The 13,849-nt window shown below is 48.5% G+C and overlaps 1 protein-coding gene across 1 annotated transcript in view; it reads left to right on the top strand.

The window, feature by feature from the left end:
* NUP210 (nucleoporin 210) overlaps positions 1-13,849 on the top strand; it is a 121,918-nt gene that overhangs the window by 28,377 nt on the left and 79,692 nt on the right. Inside the window, exons 4-6 of the mRNA XM_070405882.1 lie at positions 5,623-5,719; positions 9,250-9,400; positions 11,180-11,312. Of these exons, the coding sequence (XP_070261983.1) occupies positions 5,623-5,719; positions 9,250-9,400; positions 11,180-11,312 (381 nt within the window). The remainder of the gene's footprint in view (positions 1-5,622; positions 5,720-9,249; positions 9,401-11,179; positions 11,313-13,849) is intronic.

Raw genomic sequence — 13,849 nt, 5'->3', positions numbered from 1 at the left:
GCACATCATCTGTTTCCTGCTGCAGTGTGTTTCCTGGGTGTGGGTGTCCCCCAGGGCACATCGCCTGTTTCCTGCTGCAGTGTTTCCTGGGTGTGGGTGTCCCCCGGGGCACATCGCCTGTTTCCTGCTGCAGTGTGTTTCCTGGGTGGGCTCTGCACAGGGCTGGGGCCATCCTTTTGGCCCAAGGGCATCTGCAGAGTGACTGTTTTGAGCTAATGTTTTTCACAGTATTTTTCAGCCCCCACACACCTCATACATGACAAAATTAGACTAGCTCAGGGTCACCAGTGATGTCCCCCTCCTTTCCCCTTCCCCTTTCCTTATGCTGCATGTTCTTCTCAGACCACCTTCCAGCGTTTCTTCCTATTTCTGCTTTCAAAAGCCCTGGTCCCTCTCGACATTCCCTTTTAGACATTCTCCCAGGGAGATCTCCCTGACCACGAAGGAAAAATCTGTCCCTCCCTTCTGACACTACTGGGTGTGGGGCATTTTTCACTCTGCATTGTCCAGTCCAGCACTTGCAGAGCAGAACAGGGCTGACCTCATTCTTCTGGCCTCTCTGTGTTTGACACTGGACTTTGGGCCCAGTGGGCATTCATCAGAGATTTGTTAAGTTGAATTGCTTAATGTTTTTCTGTGGTCCCCAGACCGGGACAGGGGAGGTACAGCCTCCGGAGATTGGACCCTGGGTTTTATTCCTCAATATTAACACTTGGCTGTGAGGCTGCAAGGTCATGGGCTTAGTCTGTCCCACATAGTACGTGCTAATAGCTACTTTTGGAATGGAAAAAGCAAAACTTTAGGCAGAAGTTTTTTTGACACCCCCCGTCCCCTACCTTACCAGCCCCACATATTCCTGCTGCATGCATCAGTCTGAGATGTGCCACACATTCCTCTGTCCTCCCACTTGAATGTGGTGGGCATGCAGGAGAGGCTGGGTGGGGCAGCAAATCAGAACTATATGAAAACAAATTTCCTATTGCCATTTTTCATGTTAAGAGACCCCAGCAGGCCTCCCCCAGCCTCAGTCTTGTTCTCAGAAGGTCTTCATGAATAGTACTTGCTCACGGGGGCTGTCCAGCGCTGCCTAGGCACCTCGCTGGGGCCCTTTCACCATTTGATCTTACCAACAACCCTGTGCATTGGTATTTTCATTCCTATTTTACAGTGAGAAAAGTGGTGCTCAGAGATGACCTGGGTAGGTCAGTACACTTTAGTGATGCTTGAATGGACATGTGCCAAGAAAGCTATTGTATTGAATTTCTGGTCATGCTTTGACAGTCTGCTGCGATAATAGGGAAATCCATTCTTCTCCCAATTAAGTGGATTGCAGAGTCAGCATGCTTGGCTCTGCCACCAGAAGGGGGGAGTTTGGGCTGGCTTTGCTTTAGGCATCCCATTTTGACTCAGTGGACAGGAGAAGGTTCTCACAGTCAGAACCATTAAACAGAGGAATGGGCTATATTGGGAGTTGGTGAGCTGCTCCTCACTGGGTGAGCAGGAAAGGTGTAGGTCCCTGCAGCAGGGAGTGGTGTCCTTGGGTTTGACTCTTTTTTTTTTTTTTTAAATATATTTTATTGATTTTTTACAGAGAGGAAGGGATAGAGATAGAGAGTTAGAAACATCGATGAGAGAGAAACATCAATCAGCTGCCTCCTGCACATCTCCCACTGGGGATGTGCCTGCAACCCAGGTACATGCCCTTGACCGGAATCGAACCTGGTACCTTTCAGTCCACAGGCCGATGCTCTATCCACTGAGCCAAACCGGTTTCGGCCTTGGGTTGGACTCTTGCAGCCAACATGCTTCACTTGCGTGGGTTTTACCATCTACCTTCTTACCTAATGCCTGAATACTGGGGAGACAGGTTACTTTGGTCATAATGCTTTGAGGTTTAAGAAATCACATACCTTTACCTTTTGTTTGCTCAAAATCATTTATTGAGCACCTACAATGTGTGTCAGGCCCTGCCAAGGTACCACAGAGATAAGTGGGACAGTCCTGTCCTCCTGAGTTCCCGGTAATGACAGCACTCAGACAGCTGAGCACACTCTATGTAGTGGGAGGACCATGCGCTGGCACTGAGAGCATGGCTCTCCTGCCCGCTAGGCTGGGGTCCGGTTTTTTGGGGAGGAGGATACAGGATCCTTGCAGCTGCCTCCCTCCCTTGGTTTTTGTCCTGTCCTGTTCCCTTTTGCACCCTATGTTACTCATTGTCCACTCAGGAGAGAACTGGGTGAGTTTTCACAGCAGCTGGGTATTCTGGGTCCTCCCTTGGAACTCCAAGCTTGTGTCCATTGTGCATGGGGTTTTTCTTCCCTTCTTCTGATCAGTTGCTAAGTTGATGGAAAGACATCTAAGGAATGGTAAGGAATGGTCTCCCTTCATAATAAGTGCCCTGAGAGAACCAAGATGGCGGCATAGGTAAACACCGGAGTTTGCTGCCTCGAACAACCACTTCAAAAATACAACTAAAAGACGGAACAGACATCATCCAGAACCACAGAAAGGCTGGCTGAGTGGAAATCCTACAACTAGAAGGAAAGAGAAAACTATACCGAGACTAAGAGGAGGCGCAGTGCGGAAGTGAAATACTAAGGTGCGGAGGTTGCATGCGGAGCGGGCTGGCGGCTGAGGGCGCGGTTGTTGTTTTCAATCGGGAGGGAGTCTCAGGCTCTGAACTCCAGTTCCAGGCGAGTCTCTAGGGACCCAGACTCATACAGGAGAAGCGGGACTGTCTGGCATCGGTCGGAACTCGAGGGCAGCTTTCTCTCCGAGGAGCTTGCAGCAGTTACCGGGACATTGAGAAGCAAACCTCTGAGGGCAGGACTCAGAGGAGCCATAACTGCTAGCCCCGCCCTGTTGATCCCATGGGACCCGCCCTGCCCAAGCCCTGCAGGGAGGCTTTTGCTGAATAGCCGCAGGTAAAGGCTAGATTAGCACCTCCCTAGAGATCCAGGAGCCAGGAAGCCCAGAGGTCAGAGTGGGACCATCCAGTTTGCAGCTCCGTGGAACCATAAAAGACATACTCAGGGGGCAGACTCAGTGAGCACCAAAGCCCCATTGAAGCAAGTCTTGCCCCAGAGGGGTGTCTCCAGCACAGAAGTTCTCCCACTGCAGACACAGCTGATTCTCACAACCAATTGGCCTGGAGGTCAATTCCTCCCAGTGATAACTACAACAATCAAGGCTTAACTACAACAATACTGTGCACAAAGCCCACAAGGGGGTGCACCAAGAGTGTCTACCTCAGGTAATTGGAACACTTAGCACAGAAAGGCACTCTATCGACACAGTGAAGCATAAAAAATGCCGAGACAAAGAAACAGGACACAAATGACAGAAATGGAGGAAAGCAAAATGCTGGATATAGAGTTCAAAACCACACTTTTAAGGTCTTTAAAGAACTGTTTAGAAGCCGCCGATAAATGTAGTGAGATCCTCAAGAAATCTAATGAGACCCTCGATGTTGTGATAAAGGACCAACTAGAAATTAAGCATACACTGACTGAAATAAAGAATATTATACAGACTCCCAACAGCAGACCAGCGGCACGCAAGAATCAAGTCAAAGATTTGAAATATGAAGAAGCAAAAAACACCCCACCGGAAAAGCAAAATGAAAAAAGAATCCAAAAATATGAAGATAGTGTAAGGAGCCTCTGGGACAGCTTCAAGCATACCAGCATCAGAATTATGGGGGTGCCAGAAGAAGAGAGAGAGCAAGATATTGAAAACCTATTTGAAGAAATAATGACAGAAAATTTCCCCTACCTGGTGAAAGAAATAGACTTCCAAGTCCAGGAAGCACATAGAACTCCAAACAAAAGGAATCCAAAGAGGACCACACCAAGACACATCATAGTTAAAATGCCAAGAGCAAAAGACAAAGAGAGTATCCTAAAAGCAGCAAGAGAAAGAAAGTCAGTTACCTGCAAGAGAGTACCCATACGACTGTCAGCTGATTTCTCAACAGAAACTTTGCAGGCCAGAAGGGAGTGGCAAGAAATATTCAAAGTGATGAATGCCAAGAACCTACAACCAAGATTACTTCATCCAGCAAAGCTATCATTCAGAAGTGAAGGTCAGATAAAGAGCTTCACAGATAAGAAAAAGCTAAAGGAGTTTATCACCACCAAACCAGTATTATATGAAATGCTGAAAGGTATCCTTTAAGACGAGGAGAAAGAAGAAAAAGGTAAAGATACAAATTATGAACAACAAATACACATCTATCAACAAGTGAATCTAAAAATCAAGTGAATAAATAATCTGATGAACAGTATGAGCTGGTGATTGCAAGAGAATCAGCGACATAGAAAGGGAATGGACTGACTATTCTTGTGGGGGGGGAAAGGGGTGTGGGGGGTGCGGGAAGAGATTGGACAATCGTGCACCTATGGATGAGGACAGTGGGTGGGGAGTGAGGGCTGAGGGTGGGGTGGGAACTGGGTGGAGGGGAGTTAGGGTGGGAAAAAAGAGGAACCAATGTAATAATCTGAACAATAAAGATTTAATTAAAAAAAAATAAGTGCCCTGAAAAGTAACGACAGTGACAATTTTGTGGAACTTTTGATAAGCACTGTTTAACTTGACTTCTGAAACCTCACAGGAGGTGTGGGGTACAGGATCCCAGCCCTCTCTCACTCTAAACACCATGCCCTGTGTGCTGGAAAACGCCTTTCTAGGCTCCAGGTGCTCTGCTTTGGGGGCTGGACAGGCAAGGAATGTAGATGATGGGGGTGGAGTGGATGTGGGACAGTAGGGTGTGGTGGGGAATGTGGCACATCTGTGATCATGTCCCTTCTAGAGAGGCTGAGCCAGCTAGCTACTGCTCACAGGAAGGAATAGAGCCCAGGAGCTTGGAGCTTCAGACTTTTCTTTTTTATAAAAATATATATATATTTTATTGATTTTTTTGTACAGAGAGGAAGAGAGAGGGGATAGAGAGTTAGAAACATCGATAAGAGAGAAACATCGATCAGCTGCCTCCTGCACACTTCCTACTGGGGATGTGCCCGCAACCAAGGTACATGCCCTTGACCGGAATCCAACCTGGGACGCTTGAGTCCGCAGGCTGATGCTCTATCCACTGAGCCAAACCGGTTAGGGTGGGCCTTCAGACTTTTCAAGAGCAAGGCCAGCTGCACATGGCTTCCCATCAGCCCCACCCTGGAGCCCAGGGGTCTCAGTGTCAAGGGGAAGAGACAAGAATCCCCCAGCCATGTGAAGCCAGCCAGCAGGTCGGGGATCTGCCTCTCCTCTGAAGTTTCTTTCCCTGTTTAGGGAGGTGGTAGGAGGAATGAATGAATCAGGTCTCGAGAGCTGCTGCCTAAACTGTAAAGTGCTTATAGGCACTAGGGGTGATGGTGTTACGCACTACACTGAACCTGCTGTGAGCAAAGGGGGAGGTACAGCAGGAAGCACACAGCGTTCATCTGAGACAGGTCTGGTTTCACATCTCAGCTTGGCCCCTCACAGCCTCGGGACCCTGATCCTTTAAGCCTCAATTTCCCACTGCCCTCACTCCTCCTTTGCAGGGGCCTGAGGACTTTCCCTTCCCTTGGCCCCAGGGAGTTAACTCCAGCATGTTTATCACCCTTCCCCCATCTGCTCTTATAGGGAACACATTCAGCACCCTGGCTGGACTGGTCTTTGACTGGACAATCATGAAGGACACGGAGGCCAGCCGCTTCTCCGACTCCCACAGTGCACTACGGTGAGAACTACCTCTCCTGTGAAGGGAAATGGGAAAGGGTGTCACTTGGCTCTGAGTGGGCTCGGGGCTTTCATCGTAGTCATTGCTGCTGTCAGTGAGGGGCAATTGCCAGTATGCCAGCCAACATTCCCCGGGACTGATTTAGGAAAAAGTGTTTTGGCCCATACAGTTGTGCGGGAATTTTGATGCTTTTGCAGCCCATTGGGTGTGTTCTGTGAGCATTTGTCAAGGAGGCTGAGTGTCCAACTATAGAAGAGAAAACTTGTCCCTGGTAATGGGGTACAGGGAAGGGTTCTGTGTGTCCCCAGAGGGCAGTCTTCTATTGGGGGATGGTTAATGGGGAGACAGGTTCCAGCTAAGAGGACATTCTCGGATGCAAGAGGCTGTGTTCCCAGCACCAGAGTACAGATGGATTCCTCACCTATCTTGACTCAGTCACTCCTCCCAGTAGCTATGTGGGCTTATGTAACATGATTTTCTCCACTTTTCAGACAGAAACTGAGAGTTTGAAGCCTTTTGTCTCATATTAGTAAATGGCGTAGATAGAGTTTAAACCAGATCTATATAAATCTTCACTATGAATATGGTAGCCACCACCTCATCCTGGCTGTTTGCATTTATGTTAGGTAGAATGAGGAGCCCAGGTCTTTAGGTACACTAGCTGCATCTGCGGTGCATATCACTGTGCAGTCAGTGGCTACCACCTGTGGACCTTCTAGAGAGGCTGAGCCAGCTAGCTACTGCTCACAGGACAGCATGGGTGTGCATCCATCACACCCACAGGTTCTGTGGGCCAATGGGACAAAGACCCAGGCCTGGGCTTTACCTCGGTGATACTATATTGCCTCATGCTTTATCAAGTATGTTTTAAAAGAGTATAATCCCTCTGGGGGCAAGAAAACTTAACTTTTAAAAATGTTGCAGCCATTTTCAGTCTATGGAAAAGTTGCAAGTACAGTACAAAAGGTGGTTTCCCTAAACCAGTGATTTTCAAGCAGCGTGCCGCAAGAATTTTTAAAATATGCAATAGCTGAATGGTTAGTCAGGGGCACGTTTCCTTAGATCATCAAGTAAAAAAATGACAACAGCCAACCCAACAAAGCCATCTGGTGTGAATGAATCAAAATTATAACTCTTTTTTGTCAAATTGGCAAAAATTATAACATGGCTTTTGATGTGCCACAGAATTTTAGTAATTCGTTTATGTGCCACGAGATGACAAGGATGAAAATTGCTGCCCTAGAAGAGCAGGTTTGCCAGCCTGTCGCCCCATCACCCTGAGGACTTTAATGTGCACTTACTGCCACGAAGGGCACTCCCTGCGTTTCCCCAGCATACTCAACAAAATCTATAATCATAAAAGCATAATATGCTAATTAGACCAGATGTCCTTCTGGACATCCTTCTGGACAACCTTCCGGACGAAGCCAGAGCTGAAAGGGAAGCCCAGGTCTCGGGTGCCTGCTGGCAGCTGGAGTGAAGCCCGGGTCCTGGGTGCCTGCCAGTGGCCAGAGGGAATCCGGTGCTGGCAGCCTGGGGAAGGAAGGCCTACTCTTGCACGAATTTTGTGCATCGGGCCTCTAGTTAGGAAATAAACACTGATGCATACAAGACTTCATTCAAATTGACCAATTATTCCAGTTCCATCCTTTGTGGCAAAAACTGAGCCCAGAGTCCCTCCATGTTGTCCTGTCACTTAGTCACTATCAGCCTGGAACTGTTTCATGGATCTCAGTATGTGTGAAGACTGCAGTCCAGTTATGTTGTAGGAGGTCTCTCATTTGGGGTTTGTTTAATGTTCACTCCCAATTGGACTCAGAGCTTTGCATCTTTGGCAGGAATATAAAAAAGATGAGATTCTGTATTCTTCTAATTGCATCGTGTTACGATTTTGCTGGTCCATCACTGATGTTGATGTTGGTCCATCACTGTCATCACTTGGGTTGGGTGTCTGCCGAAGGCCCCAATATGAAGTCACTTTCTTACCCCCTTGCTATTTGTAAGTATTTTGTGGGGAGCTAAGAGTCCGGTATTTATCCCTTTAAAGGTCTAGCTTAGGGCTGTAGGACACACCCAGGCATGGCTCACAGCATCTCCTGGCAGACATCCTCGTGTCCTGACCCTGCACCCCTACGCACCCTCCTGGGCCAAAGCTCTTTCCGGGACTGGGACCATCAATGTGTTACCTGGAAGAGCTCTGGAATTGCTGGTATCTCATAAAGCCTGGGACATGGGCTTGGCAGTCAAAGGTCTGGATTCCAGTCCCGACCTGGTCACTTCCTGCCTGGGGTCTTAGTGAAGGAATGTGACCCTCTGAGCATCAGCTTCCCTCTGAGGGTGGCCCTGTGGGTCAGCACATGGACCGTGTTCAGAGCCCCTGCTGGGCCTGTGCACACTAGATGTTCAGGGAATGCTGGTTCACAGGCCCTTTCTGTGCAGACTACCAGGCTTCATGCAAACAAAGATCTGGACCAGGGTCCATGAATGTGCAATTTTCATAAGGATGTTGGCGAGTCTGATATAAGAAGTTTCAGGGACACATTTCTAAGCAGCACCAACTAGGGCAACACCTCTCATTTTAGCACGTGGTACCTACCAGGAGTCCTTTCTGTGCCACTGGCCTGTTCTCTGCCACAACAGGCCCCTGAGCTCCCAGTCACCCCATATCTGAGTCCACAGCTAACTGAAATCTCAGGTACTAAGGTGTATTGGAACTAGTGTATTGGGTTTTCATTAAACTCAGCATATGACACCTAGTAAGATAGGACAAGGAGATAGATCATGGTGCAGTACAGCACCCAGCAGACCTCAGGGAGAAGGAAAGCATCTCCAGTGGATGGCTCTTGTTCAGGAAGAAAGGTGGGCTTATTTATAAATCACAGGCTGTAGGTAACAGACTGTTTCAAAAGGGTCCCTTAAGCCAGCCATACTTGCCAACCAACACTCTGGGGAGACCCCACACATCTCGACTTCTCTCCCCACCTGGGCGTTCCCCCACAGCCCGACCCTAAAAAGGATAAGATGTGATACGATTCCCTAGTCCTGATGCATTGGGTCATTGAGACTCATTTCCCAGAGGCAGGAGCTAGCCCAGAGGTGGACCAGAACATGGCAAGTGGCTCTGGGGAGCCTGATGGGCATTTTTGACATCACCCTGGCTGAGTCTGTTGTCTGGGGCCTGCTTCTTAGTCTCCATGGGCCTCATCTTTCACATCTGTGAGAGTGAAGCATTTCTACTAAGTGGGTGATCCTCAAATTTCAGTGTTTATAATCACATGTAGATTTTGATAAAATGCAGACTGCCAGGCTTCATGCATACAAAGATCTGGATCAGGGTCCATGAATGTGCAATTTTCATAAGGATGTTGGCAAGTCTGATAAGGAAGTTTCAGGGACACATTTCTAAGCAGCACCAACTAGGGCAACACTTCTCATTTTAGCACGTGGTACCTACAGGAGTCCTGATAGACAGTGGATGTGTGAGGTTCTTTGGTTCCACACATCAGGTCTGATGACATGTGCTTTTCCAGAATCCTCCCGTTCCTGGAGTCTACCTACACACCTCCTTCCTATATATTAGAAATGGAGAAGGTGGCCAAGCAAGGGGACACCGTCCTGGTGTCCGGGATGAAGACCGGGAGCGCCAAACTCAAGGCTCGCATCCAGGAGGCCGTGTATCAGGTGGGCCTGGGCGCGGGAGGTGCTGGGCTTCCTGGGGAGGGGGCAGGATGCCTGTTCACCCCATATACACATTTCCTCATGGAAGTGAGATGCCCTGCCGTGAAAGTTTCACTGTCATGAAAGGGGAACTTCAAGGTGTGATTCCATGTTTTTGTTAGTTTGGTTTGGGTTTGGGGGCCACAGCTTAGCGAGAGGTAGTTGAGGCACCAGAGTGCACCAACTGGAGTCACAAAGCATTTGTTCCATTCTCAGTTTTGAAGGAGGTTCAGAAGCACTGGGATTTTCATTAATTAGCTTACTTTCAACAACTACCCCCTGTGCAAATATAGGGACACATCCAAGCATTGGGGACTCTGCGAACAATCCTGAGTTGCCCTCCATGCTGTCTCTTCCTGTGCCCAACAGAAGCCCTGAGACTGGCGGTTCCATTTGTGAAGGACTAGTGCTCCTCACCCTCCCTCCACCCCCAGTGTTGCCCTGGCCTCACCAGCACCTACTTTTCCATCAGTGCCTCATTTTGAGAGGGGTACAATAGGAAAAGGGTGGGTTTTGTCACAGTCCTGGCTCTCTCCAGATTCTTGTGGGAAGATGTCTGCCCTGCCTGCAAACTGCAAACCGGAGCTCTTCCTTTTGTTGGCCTGGTTCCTGGGTCACAGGCAGACAGGCAGTGGTACTTCATCTGCCTTTTAATCTGCAAAGTGACAGATGACAGAAACTTCCCCACATTCAGACTCTTTGGCAGATTAGCCAGTAGTTTGGGAGTCCTGGAGGGTTTTGGAAACATGGGAAGTGCCATGGCACATGGCTGACGCTACAGGACTCTGCTCTTTGGAAACAGTTTGCCTCTTAGGATCCTGGGCCCTTGTGTGGTGTGCAGGGCTGAGATGGACAGGCCCTTTGTCCTGCCTGTGTTGGTAAAGGGCTTCCCTGCCTGCCTTTCTGGGAGGCACCCACCACAAAGCCTGGCCCAAGGGAGGGGCTCTGTGTGTTCTTTGATTTTTCAATAAGTCAAGGATATTATTTAACTTATTGTTAAGCCAGGAAACCTGTAAAATGTTACAGCTGAGTCAAAAGAGAACCCAAATAATTTATGAATAGATGCAAAGGTGGTCAATATCCATTGGGCGGTAATCATTTGCACCCCCCACCCCCCTCCCGCCCAGGGAAAATGGGTTTCCATGTCTGTGGATGGGAATCATCTGCTTTGCCATCAGTTTTCTCCAACTTGCAGAGTTGCCAAGCAGTGAGATGGCAATGGAAGGCACGGCCCCATAGGACCCAGTCGCGATGGTGCACTGCAGTCCACACAGGTGGTCTTTCTCCCACTCAGAGTCACTGAGGAAGAGGCCTTAGTGGGGCTTCACGTTGGTCAGGGACGGGCCCAGAAGCAGGGGCTGAGTGCTCTCAGGAACACATGCCTCCCCTTTTCACGTTGGCCTCAGGTTTCCCAACCCTTCTGTGGAGAGAGCCCCTGAGCCCCTGGTGACCACAGTATCCATGGAAATCACTCCTGGCTCCTCACTTTGCATTCTGTTTAATTTTTATTGTTGTGAATTGAGCTGTAACACACTTAGAGGGAGCGCTGAATGCGTGCTTGCGGCACAAGCGCAGCTCCCCTGGGGCTTTGGGATCCGAAGGCATTGCCTCATTCTTTCACCCCTACCTTCCCTCTCCTCACATGAACATACTGAAATGTTCTAAAGGTTCCTTCTCTTGGTCACACCCACTCTCCTGTCCCTGACCCCACCTCACCTGTTCTACCCTCTTCTTTATGCCAAGAATGTCCATGCTGCAGAGGTGAGGCTACTAATTTTGGAGAATATCCTTCTGAACCCAGCTTATGATGTTTACCTGATGGTGGGGACCTCCATTTGCTACAAGGTGCAGAAGATCAGGCAAGGAAAGATTACAGGTGAGTCACCGACTCAGGTAAAACATACATAATATAACATTTACCACGTTAACAGTTCAGTGGCATTAAGTACACTCACATTGTTCAGTAACCATCACCACCATCCATCCACAGAACTCTTCATCTTGTAAAGCTGAAACTCTGTCCCCATCCAACACTCTCTATCCCCTTCCCCAATCCACTGCTTTCTGTCTCTATGAATTTACTTCTCTAAGTACCTCAAATAAGTGGAATCAAACAGTACTTGTTTTGTGACAGGCTCATTTCATGTAGCATAGGTCCTCTAGGTTCACCCATGGTGTAGCACGGGTCAGAATGTCCTTCCTTTTTAAGGCTGAATAATATTCCATTGTATAGACGGACTACATTTTGTTTACCCAGTCATCCTTCGGTGGATGCCTGGGTTGTTTCCATCTCTTAGCTATTGTGAATAATGCTGCTGTGAACATGGATGTGCAGATATCAAGTTGAGACCCTGCTTCCAGTTCTTTTGGGTATTTATCCGTGAGCTTCACATTGGACTGGGTTCTACCCTTGGTTTGCCATCGATTGCTGAGCAGCCTTTGCAAGCCATCCCCCCCTTTTGAGACTCATTTTCTCCATCAGAGCCCTTGAGGCCTTTCTGCCTGCGCTGTGAGGGCAAATTGAATGGATGGACGTAGATTTGTTCTGGAGTTTCAAAGAGCTGTGTACATGTGATACATTTCATATAGTGAGTGTTCTTAATGCAGCACCAATCCTACTAAGAATTATTATTATTATTGTCATTTTGTTTAGCATTTACACGTTTCATGGTTAGAGCACAGGGTGTCAAGAGTCTCTGGAACAAGAGTGTTGCACTCGGGGACCATCATTTGAGGGCCTGGACCTGTGTCTGGGCAGGCGCCTCCCCCAGGTTGGGGGCTGCATGCCTGTGATGCAGGGTGCTGTTTAAGAAGCTGCATGCTTCAGCTTTCAACCAGCTTGGTTGAAAAGACAGCACCTTAGCTGAGAGGAGTATTACTGTGTGGCACCCTTAGAAGGCCACAGAAGCCGAGAACAGGCCACTCCTGCCTCTGGGCCTGGCTCTCTCTGACATGGGGTGCACCCTGAGAACATCCCCACAGTAGGATTGGTGAGGGAGAAGAGGGCTCTTAGTACTTATAGCAGGTGTCTATGTTGCTTGCAGGGTGATGTTTCTACTCAGTCCTGTTGGCGTTTGGATTGCTTGCAAACACGATGGGCACAGTAACCGAATTATTAGACAGAACAAAATGTGGGAAGGACATGCTGGCTGATGGAATTGGTATCTGAGAAAGACTTGAGTGATTGGAATGATGGGATTTATTGACATAAAGTGTCCTGAGGTTTGGAAAACCAACTGCATAGGTGGATGGATGTGGGCCGGGTTCCTGTGTCAAAGACAATGTTGGAGGGACTTAGAACCCAGTCCACCCTTGAACCATGGCTGCTCAGAACTAAAGCACACTGGTTGCATGAGCAGGGGCTGGAGTGAGCCCATGTCAAAGCAGGAAGTGAGCCCATGCCATCCTGAGCTCAGGTCACCACCCAGCAACTCCATTGTCATCCCTGGACCCTACCTGGGGCAGGGGACTCTGACAATTAGAAGCATGTCTGGAGAGCCAGCGGGAGGGGTCAGAGACCATGTTTCCTAGGAGAATGTAAGGGCAGCCTTGAGGATGGCCATCTGTTCTCTGCAATATGTCTGATCTGGGACCCCAGGAACAGTGGACAGTGACCCTTAACATCTGAAAAGCCTCCCATATTCAGGGCCTCTGACAAGTAGTGAGCCTGCATTATAGGAGTTATTTAAGGAGTCTGTTAGGCTCCTCCTCATTTTTATCATTTTAAGGTTTTGTATATACATAGTAGGGCAAAAGTAGGTTTATCATCTTTCATATGGCAGTAATATAATGATTTATAAATAGTAATACAAGAATGGAGGGGATAAGGGAGGGAGGACAAAATGAAAGAAGGTGAAGGGATTAGCCAAAGAACATATATGCATAACCCATAGACACAGACAACATTGTGGTGCTCGCCAGAGGGAAGTGAGGGGCTTGGGTAGTTGGGTGGAGGTGGGCAAAGGTGGGGAGAATGGGGACATCTGTAATAGTGTCAACAATTAAAGTTAAAAAAGTAAGAATAAACTGTTTCACATGCTCACAACTGTAAACATACTTTTGTCTGGTCTGTATAGTTATGTCTGAGTTGTGCAAGGTCCCTCGAGAGTCAGTATATTCATTTGGAGAACTTTAGACAGGGAGGCAGCTAGTGCTTCAAAAAGCAGCGTAAAGGAAAGCTGCTCTACTGAGTGAGCAGTGGCACCATCTCATTTTACTATGACCTGCATCCTTGACACACTGTGGCCACATGCTGAACACTGGTGCATACTCCGCTCAGATCACAACAGCGCTGCCGGACTCCCCAGTTAGAGGCAAGGAAATGAGCAGCGTTCGAACTTTAAGTGACTCAGCCCTAGGCCAGAATCACCTGGCGGGCCTGTTCACAGCACTGGGGCCACCCCCTGAGTTTGC

The sequence above is a fragment of the Myotis yumanensis genome, unplaced genomic scaffold (genome assembly GCF_028538775.1).
Source record: "Myotis yumanensis isolate MYYU_CA2020_CCGP unplaced genomic scaffold, mMyoYum1.0.hap1 SCAF_2, whole genome shotgun sequence".
Lineage (NCBI taxonomy): Eukaryota > Metazoa > Chordata > Mammalia > Chiroptera > Vespertilionidae > Myotis > Myotis yumanensis.
Note: the sequence above shows the minus strand (reverse complement) of the source record. Positions and strands in the feature narration are given on the sequence as shown.